The following is a 19,283-nucleotide window of genomic DNA, read 5'->3' on the forward strand; positions in this document are numbered from 1 at the left end:
AAATTAATGATTTCTCTTCAAAAAGTGGCTTAGCCTCTTTGAGCCTCAGTTTCCTGGTGTATAAAGTGGAGATAAAATATAGTGCTTACTTCACAAAATTGTAGTGAGGATTAAATAAGAACATGTTATAAATCACCTACATATATAATGAATACTCAAGTATTTAGCTATTTTTATTATCCTCATTAAAAGATTCAGAATAAATGGATCAGAGCAGAGTGAGACAGAGTCATTGTAAAGCTGACTCCCTTTTGAGGTCAGGAACCCCTTTAAATACCTGGCAAAAGGGGGATCCCTGGGTGGCTCAGCGGTTTAGCGCCTGCCTTCGGCCCAGGGCATGATCCTGGAGTCCCAGGATTGAGTCCTGCATCGGGCTGCCTGCATGGAGCCTGCTTCTCCTTCTGCCTCTGCCTGTGCCTCTCTCTCTCTCTTTCTCTCTCTCTCTCTCTCTCTGTCTCTCATGAATAAATAAATAAAATCTTAAAAAAAAAAGAACCTGGCAAAAGCTATGGGCCTCTCCTCAGAAAAAAACATGCACACACTCAAAGTTTTACTTATCATTTCTTCTTCTTCTTCTTCTTCTTCTTCTTCTTCTTTTTAATATGAAACTTTTTTTGGGCGCACCTGGGTGGCTTAGTGATTGAGTGTCTGCCTTTGGCTCAGGTCATGATCCTGGGGTCCTGGGATCAAGTCCCACATTAGGGTCCCAGCCTGCTTCTCCCTCTGCCTATGTCTCTGGCTTTCTCTGTGTGTCTCTTATGAATGAATAAAGTTTTTATATATATAAAAAGAAACTTTCTGTTTAAAAAAATTTTTTTTAATTTGAGAGACAGAGGGGGAGAAGCAGACTCCCTGCAGAGCTTGGAGCCTGATACAGGGCTTGATCCCAGGACCCTGAGATCATGACCTGAGCCAAAGACAGAGGCTTAACTGAGCCACTCAAGGTGCCCTTCTGTTATCATTTTTAAAGTGTTTGAAGAATGTGTGAAGAAGTGATTAGATGGATGGATGAAAGGATGAACCTTATCTGAAGCTGTTTTTGCTTATTTCTCTTGGTGTAACCCCAGGCCCTTGGGTCCCTCAGTCTCTTTTCCCAAGAACCATGAGACAAGTGGAATAAAGATCAGCTTTATTACTGGCATGAAGGCAGGGAGGTGGTGACATTGCCAGGCCCTTCTGTGGGTGAGGGGACAGAGGGCTCGATCAGCCCACACTGATCCTCCAAGCTGGACTCTCAGTGAGGTCCGGGGCTCCAGGTGCCTCTGGCTTTCAGCAGAAGCAGTGGGTGGGCAGGCAGGCAGACTGCTAGTTACTGAATGGGTAGGCTTCTCAGGGCTGTTCTGGAGCTGGGGTTGGGCTGGAGTTGGCAGTAGGTGGGGGGCGAGGTTGGATATCCCTGGTGCGCATATAGGACAGCAGCTGCTCTGGGATCTCAGCCAGCACGTCCTTGGCTAGTCGGGCCATACTCAGCACCTGGTTTCCCGACCGGTCGACATAGTCTCGGAATGGGACGAACTGAGACAGGCACAATCAGATAATGGCCAGGGAAGAGAGGAATGGGAAGGGGAGCAGTAAGGAGGTTGCCTCTTTGACCCTTAACATCTCTTTCCGAACACCACACTATCTTTTTCCTCTGATCTTGGACGGCTTTCCATTATTTACTTTCTCCCCTCCCCCCTTTTCACCTTAAGTCTACTTCAGTTTGGCTTCACGCAGTACTGACACTGCTCTTGGCAATGTAATAGCCCTATATTCCCAAATCAGTCCAGTGGGCAATAATTGTCAGTCCTCATCTTGCTTGACTTTTCTTTAGCTTTTCATTACATTTTACCATAATCTTCCTAGACACATCCCACTCTTGACATACCACACTCTTCTGTATTTTCTCGTTCCTTTCTGGGTGCTCCTTCCCTACACCCCCATTCCCCTGGGTCTACCTGATTTCTAAACCTGATCACTTCTCTCTCTCTCAGTTCTCTTCCTGTGTTGATTTCATACACTTCCATGACTTTAAAAACTGTAGTCTGATGACTCCCAAATTTATACATCCATCCCTGGCCTCTTTTTTTAAAGGTCCAGAGCCACATTTTAGTTGCCCATATCATATCACTTGTCTTAGATACTTCAAACCCAGTGTGTTCACAACTGAATTCTGGCCCTGACTGCCAAATGGTTCCTCCTCCAGGTTTCCCCTTCCCAATAAATGGGACTGTCACTCAACCAGTTGCTTAAGCTAGCAAACAGAGTCATCCATGAAGCTCTTCTCAGTCCCCATCACCATTTAATCAAAGCATCAACTCTTGTAAAATTTTTTTAAAATAATCTTTTGAACCTGCTTCTTCTCCATCCCCATTGCTTCCATTCCTGTCCAGATTCCTGTCATCTCTCCTCTACTGCTTCAAAGTCTTCCTCACTGACAGGTCTGTATACTTGCCTTCTCTCTCACCCTGTTGCAGTCAACTCTCCATGCAGCAGAGCTCCTCTTAAAATGTAAGTCTGACCACCTCAGTCCCCTATATAAAATCCTTCAAGAGCTTTCCAGTTCTTTAGAACAAAACTCCAAATCTTCATCATAATCAGCAAGGCTTTGTCTCCCTCTTCTTCACATTTACTGGGATCCTGCCACCCTGGCCTCTTGCCTTTTCCATGTTTGAGCTAATACTTCTGAGCCTCAGGGACTTTGCACATGCTACTCCTCTACCTGCAATACCTAGGTAGAGCAACCTTCCTTTAGGTTTCGGCTCAAAGGCCATTTCCTTATAAGAAGCCTTCCCTCACTACCCTACTAAGTCAGATCCCTGTTACAGGCTCTTACGGTGACTTTTGCTGTTCCTCTGTAGCACTTAACACAATGTAGAGTTGTTTAGCTGTGTGATTATTATTGGTTGCCTCCACTAGAGGGCGGGGCTTTGGGGAATCTCCTATTCTATGGATACATTAGGGCTGCGGCAACCTGCCTGATCCTCAAAAAGAATTTGTTCAATGAATGCAGGACTGCTGAAGGAGTAACAGGGAGAAAAGTAGGTGATTAAGACAGTAAGGGAGAGTGGCTGCCAACTTAGCCTGTCCTTCCCACTGTGCCTTTTGGCTCCATGACTTCCTCTCCCTGGTTAGGTCTACCTGAACGATGTCCCGCTCTGCATAGCGTCCCCTAGAGGACACGCGCACATCATCACCATCCAGTTCTTCCATTGCTGCAGAGAAGACACTCCTCAGCTGATTGCCCTCTCCCACACCAACCCATGCTACCCCCCTCATTGTTAGCTCCGCTTCGGAGTCATCATGAAAATATTTTTTTCATGAAAATTTTTAATGGTGTATTCAAGTCCTAACAAATTTTAGGCACTGCTACGGAGTTATTATATTTTCCCATGCATTCCATCCTCCCAGGAACCCCAAGAGGGAAATACTCATATCAACAGCCTTGGTTATAATAAGGAAATAGGTTCAGAGAAGGGCTGGGACTTGGCCAAGGCTTAATATAGTCATCCATCTTATCTTTTATGTGAGGCAGGCCCAGGTGCCCAGATCCTCCCCTATTTTCTCCAGTTCTTGGTCTCATTTACAGATACCCCCGATCCTACTCACCTTCAAACATCGCTGGTCCCACACCAACAATAATGATAGACATGGGCAGTGAGGAGGCCTGTGAGGGAAAGAGGTTGAATGGTAGGGGTGAGCAGTCATAACAATGGAGGTAACTGTTGGGGACAATTCTCTGTGCATGTATCATGTTTCTGTACATCTTGCAAGCAGAGGCACTGATTCCCTTTGTTCCAGAATATCTTTTCAAGGATGTCTGCATATCAAATAGCCTTGAAAGATAGAGTATCTTCCTTTGGAGCAAAGGTCAGGTTTGCTTAATAAAGTATCTCACACTGGAATAAAGGGCGGGCATGCTTATTGCCCATTATAAAAGATTCAGATATCCTAAGCTCAGAGTTTCTGATCTATAATACATCCCACTATGGATTCAGGTATCATTTGACCCTCTTCACATCATCTTTTGGAAACTGGGACTTAGAATCAGAGAAAATGCTGATAATCAAGCTACTAAGAATTGCTGAGAATAACAAAGTCCTTTGTCTCCAATCCAGGAGTCTTGTGTCTTCTGCCAGCATCCATGAGACTGGTAGGCTAATTTGTTAGCTTGCAAGTAGGGTAAAATCTCAAGCCCTTCACAATTGTTAATAGTGCCCCTCCATGCCAAGACCACCTCTTTAGACTCACACTGACAATGGCCTCCTTGGTCTGTGTCATGTCAGAGATGACCCCATCAGTGATGATGAGCAGAACATAGTACTGGGAACCATCAGAGATCTTGGCTGCCGCCCTGGTTAAGAGTCCAAGATCAGAATTCAGCTGAAAGCTCAGAAAAGCCAAGGGAACACCCTACCCCTAAAGCTTCCATAGTCAGTTTATAAGCAGTGGGCAGGGATTCAGGTTTCTGAAGCTCATGCTTCTTTCCCAAACCTGGATGCCTGCACCTGCCTGACATCCTCCAGTAACATTTATGGAGAACTTATTATGGTAGGTACTGTGTTATAGTAGGCACTAGAAGTACACAATGAGAAAAAAACAAATTCATCCCAGCCCTCTCGAGGAAAGACAATTAACCCCCAAATCACAGAAATAGGTATAATTACTCTTTTGATGAGTACTGTGATGGAAAGGGACACTGGTATGACAGTGTCTAGTAGAGGATCCTGACATGGTCCAGCAGGTCAATGCAGGCTTCTTTAAGGAAACAATGTTTGAGGTTGAAGGAGAAGCTAAACCAAGGGGAGGATCATTCCGGGCAAAGGGAGCAGCACAAACAAGGGCCCTGTGATGGGACTGGAGGAAGCCCAATATGTCTGGAGCCCAGAAAATGAGGGAAGCAAAGTGGACCATGGGGCTGAGATGGGGCAGGCGCCAGATCACACAGGGCTCTGACAGCCCCTGGAAAGATTTTGTTTTTTATACATGAGCAAGACCAAAAGCTAAAGGCCTCCTTTCCTTCTGTGTTCCTTTTCCTCTCTGCTGGCCATCTCCCATTGCCTATGCTGCTGAGTCCTTAGCCAGTCTAATAGCTACTCCTTTCCTTCTCTCACCATCAATCTTTGAATCCAAGATTTTTCCATCTGAAAAGGACTTCAGAAGTCATTGAGTCCAGTCCCCTTATTTTACATATAAGGAAAATGTGACCTTCAGAGAGCACAAAGGTCATGGTACACCCTGGTATCCTGACTCCCAGTCTTAGGCCCTTAGTGGGTTGGAAAGGACAGAGCTGCACTATCCAATAAGGCAGCCCCTGGCCACATGTGACCATTGAAATTTAAATTAATTAAGGTAAGTAGAAGTAAATGTTTGGTTCCTTGTTCACCTGAGCTACTTTTCAAGTGCTCAGTAAGAGAACGCAGCTAAGCCTGAAGCCTGAGCTCTTGATTCCTTCACTCTCCATTCCTGGCCTGTTCTTTGGATACTCCTCCATACACACATTGTACATTCTGGCCATAATATACTGTTACTGTTTCCTGAGCTTGCCCCTTTATGGTTCTGTACTTTTCACATGCTTTTCCTTCTGCCAGGCCTACTCTGCATCTTTCTCTGATAAAGTCCAACTTGCCCTGCAGTCCTCTCCAAAAGTTAGGCTGCCTTGGGTCTCTCAGACTAAGTTATACCCTCCTCTCCTCTCCTTCTGCCTTCTAGGATACTGCCCTCCAGGATTGGCTGTCAGCCCTTCCACATGGGTTTTCACACCCATGAGGGTACCAGCATGTGTGTCTGCAGAGACCCAAGGTCACAGGATACCTGGAGCATCCATTCTACTGTATGATCTGGTGGATAAAGCTAGATGACTCTAAGTATATTTAAAATACCTTTTTCCCCCTCCAAAGTAAAGCAAACATGGACACAACGTGAGGAGAATGTAAAATTTGCATGAATTTTTAAGATAAATATGGTTCCTTCAAAGACATTTTCAGCCTGGTTGCTTTCAGCTGTGCCCCTAAGATTTCCCTGGGGGAAGCAATTGCTTGCCTTTGCCAACAGGCAACTTGCTGGAAAAGTCTGGGAAGCTCTGGCCTACGGAAAGTAATGATTTATTTATATTTCTGTCTCCTGCACCAGGGCGGGAGCTCCCAAGGGCAGATACTAGATCTGATTCATCTGTGAGTCTCCAGTGCCCCAGCAGAGAACTGAGCATACAGCAGATGCCCTTTGAATAGTAATAATGATAATAATAGTAACAGTAATAGCTGACACTTATAGCAGTTATGATGTAGCAGGCACTAGGTGCTTGACATATATTAACTTAGTTAGCCCTCACAACAACCCTATGATATTGCTATTATTATTTTCATTTTATAATTGAGGAAACAGGCATAGAGAGGTTCAGGGTCTTGCTCAAAGTCACACAACTAGGGAGTGGTAGAGCGGGTGTATCAACTTAGCCAGTCTGGCTCCACAGCCCACATTCATACTACATTGCCTCTTTATTGAATGTTTATTCAATGAATGAATGAATGAACTAAGATAATAGTAAGAAATCTGTTTAATAACAACAAAAATATGCTCAGTCTCCAGTATTAAGTGAAAAAATCAGTAGTGAACCCCTACATGTAATTTTTTTTAATTAATTTTTTTTTTGTTAGTAATCTCTACACCCAGTGTGAGGCTTGAGCTCACGACCCTGAGGCCAAGAGTCTCATGCTCTTCTGACTGAGCCAGCCAGGTGCTCCTGCAATGTAATTTGACTACAATTATGGATTCATAAGGAAAAAACTGTCAAGAACTGTATATACATCCATATTTCCATGGGCAGTATCCTGAGTGATTTCTTATTTCATGTATCCATCCTTGAAATTTTCTACAGCAATGTTGGATTACTTTCATAATTGAAAGAAACTATTATCTTCATTATGAATTACATAAACCATTGTTATTAGGGAAAAGGGAAATCTATAGGCATATTAATCTCCCTGAAATCTTTCCATTTATATTCTTTTTAAAAATTTTATCTTTTTTACTTTCAAGCTTTCTGAGGTACTTTGTTTTAGCTAGGTCTTTTCTATTCAGCATATTATAGGGTTTACTTATTGTTTTATTCAATCAGAGAATCTTTTTCTTTTAATAGATGAACTTATCCAATTTATGCTTGATGATATATTCATTTTAGTTCTGTCATTTTATTTTATTTGCATTTTAGAAAGTGATTTGATATGTGATCTTGTTTTTTTTATTCTGAAAATTTGGAGGGTATTTTTTTTTAAGTTTTTACTTATTTATTCATTTAAGTAATCACTACACAGAACGTAGGGCTTGAACTCACAACCCTGAGATCAAGAATCTCACACTCTTCTGACTGAGCCATCCAGGCACCCCTGGAGTTACTCTTCTATTTTTGGAAATTACTTTCTTGTTTTTTAATCTACCGTTTATTAACCACTTACTATGGGCCAGACACTGTGCTAATTATTCTTACTTTGTTATCTAATTTTAACCTCCCAGTAACCCTATAAAGAAATGCTATTGTTATCCATTATTATACTTATTTATAGGGATAGAATGAGGATTTAGAGAGGCTAACTTGCTTAAGGTTGGTCACATGGTTAGTGAGTGGTGGATCCAGGTCTGATGCGAAAGCTTGTGCCTTAACCATTGTGCTATAGGACTATGTCTCTTTTCCCCAAACTTGAGACCTGAATTGTTGTTCCCAGAGAGTGGGGTTGGGGTAGTTTGTTGACACCCTCTTTACCTCAGAATAAGGCATTTATCTCTTTATAGCAGAACTTGGCCAACACTGAAAATTTTACCCTTTCCCTAAAGCCCAGGTTCACTCAAGAGTGGTCTTGACTATCCTTGGGAAATCAGTCCCCTGTCTGTGTCCCCTCATTTCCCCTGGCCCCCACCCAGTTCCCTTACCTGGCCACCTGGTTGATGACAGGAGCAAAGTAGGTGGGCCCATAGAGCTGCACTGTGCGCAGGCTCTGAAAGTAGCTCTCCAACACACCATCAATGCCTGCACAGTTGGGATCCTCATCGTTGTTGTTCTGTCAGGGAGGAGGCCTTGCTGGGCTGAGCCAGGCAGGATATACCCAGGAGTGCTCTGATCCCAGCTTATTCCTTTTTTGCATTTCTCTCTCTCATGTTCCCCTCCAAACTCCAGCCCTGCTCCCCTCTCTGCTCTGCTACCCTCTCATTGTTTCCTGGTTCTCTGCAGGTACTTGACCCTGAGGAGAAATTCACCAACTTGAGTGGGCCAGATGCCAGGGCATGAATTGTAGGCTCTGGCCTATACTATACCAGGGGGAACTGGTGGGAGATCCGTCCCTCTGGAGGCAGTTTGGCCCCAAAGCCATAGGCTGGGAAGAGCTTGTCACTGTCATAGTCCTGGATGATTTCTCCCACTGCCTTGAGGGCCATGGCATAGGCGCTGAGTTGGTAGGGGCTCATGTAGTGCAGGGAGGTGGGCTGCAGAGGATTCCCTGTAGGGACACAAGACCCCCAGCCTCATGGTCACCTTGATCATTTATCTATTCACCTGTCCAGCCTTGTATACCTCCAACCACTTATCCATTCACCAACTCTTTACCCACATACTCCCTCATTATTTTGCCCAGTCATCCATATGTTTAATTATCCCTCTACCCATCCACCAACCCCTGTATCTATCCATCAATTTATACACTTATCCATACATCCATTTTTCCCATCCACTGGACATAAATCCATCTTTCAGTCTACCCATCCATTTCTATCCATCTGCCTCTTCATTCTCTTATCCAGTATCCACCCAACTACCAGCCATCCATCATTCCTATTCATTTCCATTCATCCTGTCTTCATATGGACTTCATCCACCTATCCACTCATTTAATTATCCTATCTACTTACCTGTTATTTTTCAGTTTAAACATATGTCTGTTTGTCCACCTAGTCATTCATCTACCTGTCCAACCTATTGTACTCACTAACCCATATACCACTTGGTTTGTTCATCTATTTACCCGCCCAGTCAATACTCACTCACTTACCTCTTCATCTCTCTTTGTACCCCTATTATTTCCTATCCATTCGTTTACTCATCCACTTCTTGAGGTATCTCTCCTTTCAACGTTTTTTTTGATTCATTTACCCACCTATTTTCTTGTACCCTCTGACTCCCATTATGTCCAATAAACTCTCCCCAAAACTGTCCCAGTACCAGCCTGGCTGGACTTTGCCTCAAGCCTGGGATTACTGAGTAGGTAAACCTTTATCCCCAGGTCAGAATCCAGGCCAATCCCTACTGCATTACTTAAAATTCCTCCATATCCCATTCCCCCATCCACGCCTCACCATTAGAAGCTGTGAAGTCAATGGCTACTGTGAAGTTCAGCTGTGTCCTGTTGGGGAAGTAGATGGATTGAGAAGTGAGAAACCAATATTTATTATACCAGGATTTCTCAAACACTGGTATAGAAACGAATCACCTAGTGATAGTATTAAAATGCAGATTCTGATCTGGATGGTCTGGGTAGAGCCTGAAAGTCTACATTTCTAACAAACTCTCAGATGATGCAGATGTTGGTGGTCCATGGAGAACACTCTGGGTAGCAGAATTAAATGCCTACTGTGTGACAAATGTATGTAATTTATATCATTTAACTTAATTCTTACTATAGCCCTGAAGTAGTAATTAACATCGCCATTTCTCATAGGAGAAAAGTGAGCTTCAGAGAAGCAAAGTACTTTACCTAGAGGTCTGCCCACCACTACTGAACCAAGTGGAATGTCCCCTTTGTCTGCATGGGTTTTCCCTCTCTCTTGGCCTCTCCCTCTTGCCTGGCCATGGTTTTTATCTGGACTCCAGTTAGGTTACTGGATCCATCTTTGAAGACCATTGGTCTGGCATCTTCCCATAGGGGGACTGGAAGCTAGGGATGAAAGGCAGCTCCATGAAGAGAACTAAGATGGGCAACACTATGCATTTTACAGAGCACTTTAAAGTTTGCCAAGTGTTTAAAAGTTTATCTCCATGGACCCTAACCATTCATAAATAAGAAAACTGAGGCTTAGAATGGGAAGTAATTCAATGCTGGGCTTTTATCCCAGAACCTGGCTTGTGACTCACCCTCCCTTGATGTAATCAACAAAAGTGAATTCAGAGTCCACAGAGAAGGAGAGCAGCGTCACCTGTGGGACAGAGAGGCAGCCCTGCTACTTTGGAAAGGACAGTTGGGTGGCAGAGCAGGGAGGCACATGATTCCACCCCATATTCCCAACCCTGTCTAATTTCTGAAAGGGCAAAACAGAGGAAGCTGTCAGAAACAGATCTCAATTTCCAAAAGTGTATTGAATTGGAAAATACAACTTAAGTCTAAAAAAAATTGTCAAAGCAGCAAAGATCAAACAATTTTCCTCAGGTGAGACAACAAAAGAGACTTAAATGGAGCTACTTTGTGCCCAACATTACTATATCTGAGTAATCTGTGCCCACAAGCCTTCCTGTACTCCCTACATTTGTCATATTATGTCATTGGGAATAGAATCAGGAGAATCTAAGGAGGGCCAAAGCTCCAGGGAGCACTCACAGTTCCCGAGTTGACATATTTCTTCTTCTTACATTTCTTCCGAGGGTTAAGTACCTAAGAAGATAACAGTGATGGTGGGAAACAGAGGATGGGAGCTACAGACTGAGCACATTGGGATGGAGGGCCTGGGCAACCTGAACAGGGCTGGAGTTCTCACCTCATACACTGTGAACTGGTTCTGGGCCTTGCTCAGCTCCCGGTAGCTGGTGGTGAACTCACCGATGAAGTCATGGCTGCAGCGAGGCCAGGGGTGAGTGAGCAGCAGTTACTGTTGGGTGGAGCCAGCCCTGAAACTAGTCTTTTGTTCCCACTATCCCCTGCCTCTACTTGGGCTGCAGGGCACTGGGGTTGGGCCCAGAAGAGAGGCCGAGAGGAAAAAGGGAAGATGCAACCAAGAGGATCAGTTGTACTCAAGGTCCGGGCATCTGTTATCACCCTTCCTGACTCCTAAGGCCACTTTGGGTTCCTAGTGAATGTGCTGTGCATTATAGGAAGCTGTTTGGATTAACTACAAGAGAAGACAGTACTATGTGGGGCAATTCTACCTTCCATCCCGGTCCCAGTCGTACACATCAATCTTCACTGTCCTAAAATGCAGGAGATAAACATAGGCTAGTGTGTATGATAAATCCTAGAAACACCCTCACCTACTTAACAATACACAAATCATCCTCCCATACACCCATCTGTTTTTCCTTCAGTCTTCCTCCCAACACCCCATCCATCCTATTTATTCATTCATCAGTCCTTGCACATACCCAACTGTCTACTGCCACTTCTGTTATTTCTTCTATTGCTGTTTACACCACTATTACTATTCTTTACTATTTGTTGAGTCTTACTATATTCTAGGCATTGTTACCAGCACTTTCATAGTTTGACTCCTTTGATTTAACAACCATCCTATAAAGTAAGTACTATTATTCTTTTTTTTATTTTTATTTTTTATTTATTTATTTTTTTATTCTTTTTTTTTTTAAATAAGGAAACTGAGGTACAAAAAAACCCAGTAACTTGACTAAGGACCATAACTAGTAAGTGATTGAGCTAATATTTAAACTCAGACATCCTGGTTCCAAAGACTTTGTTCTTAACTACTATGCCTAAGTCTTCCTATATGACCATATATCTATGTTGCAGTCCATACAACTATCCATCTAGCCACCCACCTACCCATACATTTGCTAATCTAATTACCTATTAATCCCAATCTTTATCTACCCATCTAACTATACATCCAGGCATTCACTGACTTACTGATGTCTGTAGGCATCCATTTGTCCATTCCTCTGTCTAACCAAACACCCAACGATTGCATCTGTCCATATGATCATCTATTCATCTACATAACTATCAATTTATGTGCCCATCCATCTTTTGACCCACTCACCTGTCTTCATATTGTCCATTTATTACTTCATATGGTCAGTCTATCCATCTACTTTACACTCATTAATCAGCTAATTCATCTACTGGTCCTTCCATCCATCTGCCATCCATTTACCAATCTACCTTTTGCTCTACCTATTTATCCTCCTGCTTTTTCAATCATCCCTCTGCCTCTCCAGCCATCTAACAGTCTCTCATATACCCATCCATCTATTCATTCATCCATTAATCCATCCATCATCTCTCCATCTAATGATCTACCCATCAGTCCACTTATCCATTTATCTTTTACCCATTCATTCATATCTGCTTCTACCCACCCCCCAGTCCTCTTATATACCCGTCCATCAGCATATCCATCCATCTGCTCTATATCCATGTATCTGTTTATTCATTTGTTCATTTACCCTTTCATCTACCCTTCCACCTATACATCCTCCTGTCCATCTATGTGGCCATCCATTTGCTTCCCTATCTACCTATCTCCATGCCCAAAACTCTGCCTCACCAAGCAGGATCCTCCAAAACTATTGTGACACTTTCACACCATGTGACACACCATCATTCTGTGGCCCAGGGAACCCATTCTTATACCCTTGTTCCCTTACTCCCTAGCTTACACCGAAACAGACCTGTCATAGTCTCCATTGCACAGTGCCCGCACAGGGATGCTGAAGGGTTGCCACACAGGATTCAGTGTATTTTTCACAACTTCTGTCTTGTGGCAGATGGTGAACCTGGAGAGGAGCAAGAGGACTGGAACCTGCCTTGGTGGTAGGACTGAGCCCAGAGACAGAGCCTCATCCTCTTGGACATTCCTGGGATCTCCCTGCTTGTCTTTTTTTCCCTAAGATTTTTAAAATTTATTTATTCATGAGAGACACAGAGAGAGAGGTGGAGACATAGGCAGAGGGAGAAGCAGGCTTCCTGTGGGGAGCCTGATGTGGGATTTGATCCCAGGACCCTGGGATCATGACCCAAGCAGAAGGCAGACACTCAACCACTGAGCTACCCAGGTGCCCCTATCCACTCGTTAAACACATATAGTGTGCTGCTTTGAGTGAATTCAGAGCTCAGGTCTTGGTAGAGTCTAAGATGCCCCACATCCAGCCTAAGAGCCCTAATGGGCCCATGGTCACAGCAGAGCAGGGGTGGGTGCCGCTGGAGAAGACTTTGACTCACGTGCCATCCTCATTGCTTCTATAGAACACAAGGAAGGGGTCTGACTTCCCAAAGAAATCCTTCTTGTCCAGCTTGTTTGCACACAGTTGCATGGTGGCAATGTCCTAGGGATGAAGTTTGGCTGTTGACATCCAAATTGTTCATAGTGTCAAACAGTCCATTAAAGGAAGTTTGGGAGAGAAGGGAGCCTGTGGGTCCAGCATATGGCCTTACTGACCCGACAATTGCTAAGCTCCTCTGCAGTCAGCAATATGGTCCCACACTTCTTTCCTGGTACACCCCTGGAAGCAGAAAAAGCCTCTTTGTGAGGGGAGGGAGAGAAGGCAATGGAGATTGGGGTAGCCGATCTGGGATTAGGTGGGCCAGTGAATTAAATATGCCATTTACTGGCAGTCCTCTAAATGTATCCCTTTTTGTCCTGGATGGTTCCTTGTGGGGAAGGGCCTGACTTTAATAGGGAAGAGGTCTGTAGTCTGAAAGGAAGGGGCTAATCTGGCTTAGGTGGATGTGTTATAATGGTAGCTTGGGAAAGACATAGGATTTAAAGTCCTGAGTAAGTTATTTCCTCTTTTTTGGGTCCTAGTTTCCTCTACTATGAAATAGGAATCATGCCCACGTCTCGGGGCTGTGAAAAGACCTGAATGAGTGCATGGAAGGACAAGCAATTGGGAAGCTTTATTGATAAGAAGGTGGTTAAATTTCTCAAAGCAGACCTTGGTATCTACTATATGTCAGGCACTGTGCTAGGTATGAATTGGCCAGTTGGCACTCTCTAGTTCTGCTAGACAGCCCTCAGAGAGCTTCCAGAAGGAGGTGAGATGTCAAAGCCAATAGGCACGTTGAGTGTGATGTAGCGGGCCTGAATGTGGGAGAAGAATTTCTATCCAGACCCAGGGCAAAAGGCTGTTTTGTTAGATTAAAGATGCTGTACTTTCTGAAGACTGAAATGAAATGTGAAGAGTGAAATAAAAAAGATGAGGGAAGCCTTATGACTCAAGCCCCTTCTGACTCAAGAAGGGACACTTTCATGTATTTGAAGGGTACATAGTAGGACACCCATCCTCAACGTGCCTTGCCTTGGGTCTCCAAGTGGTCAGGGACCTTGCTGATAGGGCCTGTGAACCCTGACCCCAAAGTGATCCCAAGTGTGGCAGAGAGAATGCTAGGTCAGGAGTGTTCTGGGCTCAAATCCTGTCTCCAACTTACTATGTGATTTTTTTCCTATCGTTAACATGAATGTTGAACCATTTATTTGGCTCCCTCAATTTTTAACTCTTTGTGCTTTAAAAAGAGTATGAGGACTTTAGGGACACTTCACCTGCACATCTAGGACCAAGTCTCTGATCTTACTGCTTTCTCTCTTTCCTTTGCCTCCTTAATGTTTTCCCTCACCTCCTTACCCAGTGTGAATTCTAGTCAATGATTATAATAATCAGTCCCTTGCATCCTACCCCTTATCCATTGCCCTTATTTGGAAGAACCACAGGCCGTGTTAAATCCAATTCTCTGCCCAATCCATACTGCACCTGTGCAACTGAATATGGCCAGAGAAAAACACACAATCTTGTTAACTGGCCTCACTTTTTTTTTTTTTTACATTTTTAAAATATTTATCTTAAGTCATCTCTAAACCCACTGTGGGGCTCAAACTCACAACCCTGAGATCAAGAGTCACATACATGCTCTACTGACTGAGCCAGGCAGGTGCCCCTACTTGGTCTCATTTTAAATGCATGACCATAAACCTCAAGAGGGTCTTTATCCATACTTCACTCTCCAGTTCTGCTAGATGGCAGTTTCACTCCTCCTCTCTCCTCAAACTCAGAAAGCCTCCTCCCCCATCCTCACTCAGCCAATGACCTTGTTTCATACTTCACTGACAAAACTGAAGCAACTAGAAGAGAATGTCCACAGACCTACCACCACACCTACCTTGCCTCCAGTATCTTCACCCACGCAACTGTTGCTATAAATGACTATCCGTGTGCCTATTTATCCCTCTACTGTGTGCTACATTCTACACCCTCTTGCCTGCACATGGACATTATTCCAGCAATTCTCTTTTTTTTATTATGTCAATTTTTCAGTTTCTACTGGGTCATTCCCCTTAACATACAAATGTGGTATAATTTTTCTCATGTTAAAAAATGCAAACCTATTCTGACCTCACTTTCTCCCCTAACCATCCCTCCTTTTCTCTTCTCTATGCAGCAAAACCCCATGAAAGATTTCTTGACTTTCATTCCTCTCTTCCATTCTCTTCTAAACCTCTCCAACCAGGCTGTCACCCCCACCTCTTTCTTCAGAACTTCAGATCTGCAGCAGCATATGACATGGCTGGTCACTCTCTCCTCAATACACAACCTTCACTTTGCCTCCAGGACAACACCCCTTCTGTTGGTCCTCCTCCTACTTCATTAATGCTCCTTCTCAGTCTCCTTTTCTAGTTCCAACTCATGGAGTCTCGGTGCTTGGTCTTTTCTTTCTCTGCTCATTCCCTGGGTGATTTCATCTAGTCTCTTGGTCTGAAAGAGCATCTACAACTCATGCATTGTATTACCTATTTGACATATCTGCTAGGATGTCTAATAAAAACTATCAAATTTGACAGGAGTCAGACTGAACTCCTGATTAAATCCCCCTGCAATGTACTTCTCACTCACTTTTTTTTTTAACCATCTCATGGCAACTCCCTCCTTCCAGGTGTTCAGGCCAAAAGACTTGGTGTCATCCTTGATTCTTCTTTTCCTCTCATGTCTATGTTCAACCCGCCAGGGATCTGTTGGCTACACTTTCAAGTTATAACCAGATCTGACCACTACTCTCCTTCACTGCTATCACCTTGGATTACTGTAATAGCCTTTCAATGGGATCCCTGCTACTGTCTTTGTCCACTCAAAGTTTATTCTCAATCCAGCAGCCATAATCATTATTTGAAAACATAGTCATATCATGTCACTTGTGTCTTCAGAGCCTTCCAGCGATTCCTAACTCAGAGTAAAAGCTAAAGTCCTTACAGTGGCTACAAGACACTAAACTGTTAACTCTTCAATCTCATCTCCTAATTCTTACTTTTTGCTCACTTGGCTATAACCACACTGGCCTCTTTGCTGCTATTTGAACATATCAGACTTTTGTACTGGCAGCTTCTTCTGCCTAGAACATTCGACCTCCAGATATTTACATGGCTCACTTCCTTACTTCCTTCAGGTCATTGCTCTGAGGTTACCTCTCCATAAAGCCTACTCAATCACTCTGCTGAGTAATACAAGTCCCACCCACCCAGCATTTCCAATCCTCCTAATTCTGCTCTACTTTGCCTTTTTCCCATAGTACTTAATGTCTTCTAATATATAATTTACTTATTTATTATGGCTATTTTTAGTTTCTCATCCCCCTCCTTTTATAGTATAAGCTCCCTGAGGGCAGAAACCTTTGTTATATTCATCATTACAACCCAAGCCCCTTGAACAGTGGCTGACATAGAGTACATGCCCAGTAGTATTTATGGAATGGATGAGTCCCTGGTGCCTAGCACAGGGTATGCTATACAAAATATGCTAATAAATAGTTAGTGAGTGAATGTAATGGAAATTCCAGGGGTCTTGAATTAGTGAGGGGAAGCTTTCTGGAGGAAAAGCTTAGAAATGGACCTTAAGGATAGAATCAGACTTAGAAAAAGAGTGAGGTGAGAGAGAGAGAGGACAAGACATATCAGGCCTGAGACTGACTTGAATGGAGCCCTAGATATTGGTCTTTCCTAGGAGGGTGATAGGAACCATTGAAGGCTCCTGAGTAGGGGGAGTCCCAGGCTTCACTGCTATTGGGTCAACAGTATCTTTGGGAGGAGAATTTGGAGGCACCCACCCTTCCCCAGCACCCCTTCTTGTTCAGCTCACGTGAGGGGTCGCTCTACACGGCTGCCCTGACCGCCAATCACCTCTCCCAGTGCCAGGAATGCTTGTCCCAGGAAATCCTGCACCAGGACATGGAGTCAGGAAGGCCAGGAGAGGCTGTGGATGCAGCGTCCCAGCCCAGCCCTGGCGATACTGCTGCACCAACCACTGTGTTCCACGGTGGCTGAATGCTAGAAGCATCGCCCTGCCTGTGCTTTAAAGGAGGGGCAAGGGGTCCCCAGACCAATTCTGCTTCTTGGTCCTGCTGTCAGTTTAAGCTGCTCTCCACAATGCCATCCCACACCTCACCTTCCATTCCACACCCCACCATCCCAAAGCCAGCCCTGTTCAGCCTCACCTTCTGTATGTCCCAGAGGGGGCCGAGAAGGAAGAGGAACAGTGAGTAAAAGACAAGGTTGGGAAACCAAGAGTCAGGAGCAGGAGAGGAGGGCTGGGAGGGTAGGTTTGGACCCAAGAAGGTAGAGTTGGGGTGGAGGGGTAGGAGGGTACTAAGGAAGGTTGGTTAACACTGAGCGCCTCCTGTGTGCCTGACCAGCCCGCGAGGGGACGCTCGCTCACCGGTTTGGAGATGTTGGTTTTGGAGTCAACGTTGTATCTGGGAAGAGAGTGGAATCAGCATAAGGTGGGGCTGGCAGGGACAGCCTGGAAAAGGTTTTGGGTTTTGAATCCTGGTTAAAATTGTGGGTAGAGGGAGGGGTAGACTTGGATCCAGATTCAATTAGGATCTCCTTTAGGGCAGGAGTTAGGATTGCAGTCAGGGATGAGGCCAAGTCTGGGGCCTGTTGGGGATGGGGTCATGTCAGGGGCTGGGACCTAGATGGAGCCTGAGCTAAATTAGAGTGCAAAGCTTTGGGCCCTACTATGTCTGGGGAGTGAACTGGATTGGATCTCATCTAAGGGCAGGGCCAAGCTGGACTTGGGGATGGAGCTAAGACTAGAGTGGAGGCCTTTAGATTGGAACCAAACGGCCTGGTGGAGAAGCTAGGCTGGGAGGCCGGGCTGGGGAGGAGCCTGCCAGAATTTTGCTTGGATCCTGGTCGGGGGGCAGGGGCGGTCCAACCCAGGATTCTGGGCGGGGCTCACACATCGAAGCGAAGGTTTTGCTTTTCCTCAAAGAAGTAGTCGAGGATGAATTTGCGCACAAAGTCTGGGTTCAGCGTGTTGTCGATCACCTCTGTCCTTCCGAACTGGATAGGGGGTGGAGAGTCAGAAGGGGCCTGCAAGGGGGCAGGTGACAATGGGGGAGAGGAGGGCAGCCCTTGGCTGGGAGAGGGCTCTCAGACTCACCTCTCGCCACTCCTGGCTGGCCCGGCTCTGCGTGTAAAGCACCACCACTGCAGGCGAGAGTGGAGGCAGGGAAGGAAGGATGTTGGGTTGGCCCGAACCCCTCCCCACCCCACAGTCGCGCCAGGACCCTAGTTCCCCCTCCCATCCCTGGCGCCTCCTACTGGGGTCCGACTTGGAGAAGGTGTCGAGGTCCAGCAGGTTCCTAGAGAAAGCAACAGAGAGAGGGTGGGTCATTCTGGAGCCCAGTACCTCGACTCTGCCCTGAATTGGGCACCCAGGGTAGGCATGGGGCTCAAATCGTATCTCCCTCCCCCATTACTACATCGAGTGGAGAGTTGTTGAGAGGGGAGGTGGGGGGGGGGGGTCCGCGTTATCAGCACCCTGGACAGCACCGGAAATATCAGCTCAAGAATTGTTATCTCTGCGTCCACAGTCTTCAAGGGCCCAGGAAAGAGGGTTAGCCCCAGAACTTTGTCCTCCTGGGGCCCAGATCCTACTGGGTCCCCATGACCCATCCCTTGAACCTGCAGGCTGAGCTTTCTTTTGCGGGTGGAGCTGTTCAAAGAAACCCCCTCCCCGAACCCGCCAGCGACTCCCCTAAGTCTGAATTTGAGATTTTCCGGCCCTGGATGCTTCTCCCCCTCCCTTCCCCCGGGACTAGCTCTTGTCCGCGCCAAGCCCCATTGCTGATTCGGGCAGGGGCAGTGCCTACGCCCTCCCCAGTGTGGTGGCTCACCGGCAGGACACGGTAATTTCAATCTTGGTGGCCGGGACGCTGCGTTCGGAGGCTCCGCTGAGAGACATGGCTGGTCGAGTGGCCGGAGCTGCGGGAGGCTGTGAGACGGGGGCCGCCCGGGCTAGGGGCGGCGGCAGCGATGGGGCTGGTCCATGTGCCGCCGCGATAGCGGCGGCGGCGGCGGCTGCACTCCCTCCAGCCCTGCTCGCACTCCCG

At 45.5% G+C, this 19,283-nt stretch overlaps 1 protein-coding gene across 1 annotated transcript; it reads right to left on the bottom strand.

The window, feature by feature from the left end:
* Positions 1–1,133: 1,133 nt before the first annotated feature.
* Positions 1,134–19,173, bottom strand: CPNE9 (copine family member 9). Its single transcript, XM_055342779.1, has 21 exons — positions 19,068–19,173; positions 18,493–18,533; positions 18,332–18,378; positions 18,128–18,231; positions 17,603–17,639; positions 17,382–17,384; positions 17,027–17,103; positions 13,345–13,408; positions 13,128–13,231; positions 12,578–12,682; positions 11,102–11,143; positions 10,714–10,789; positions 10,557–10,610; positions 10,097–10,158; positions 9,322–9,368; positions 8,287–8,468; positions 7,906–8,033; positions 4,231–4,333; positions 3,589–3,646; positions 3,121–3,194; positions 1,134–1,515 (listed from the first exon to the last, which is right to left on the bottom strand). Exons 1-21 carry the CDS (start codon positions 19,133–19,135, stop codon positions 1,330–1,332), a joined length of 1,662 nt encoding a protein of 553 aa, XP_055198754.1. The 5' UTR covers positions 19,136–19,173; the 3' UTR covers positions 1,134–1,329.
* Positions 19,174–19,283: the final 110 nt, after the last annotated feature.

Source organism: Nyctereutes procyonoides, unplaced genomic scaffold (assembly GCF_905146905.1).
Source record: "Nyctereutes procyonoides isolate TBG_1078 unplaced genomic scaffold, NYPRO_anot_genome, whole genome shotgun sequence".
Lineage (NCBI taxonomy): Eukaryota > Metazoa > Chordata > Mammalia > Carnivora > Canidae > Nyctereutes > Nyctereutes procyonoides.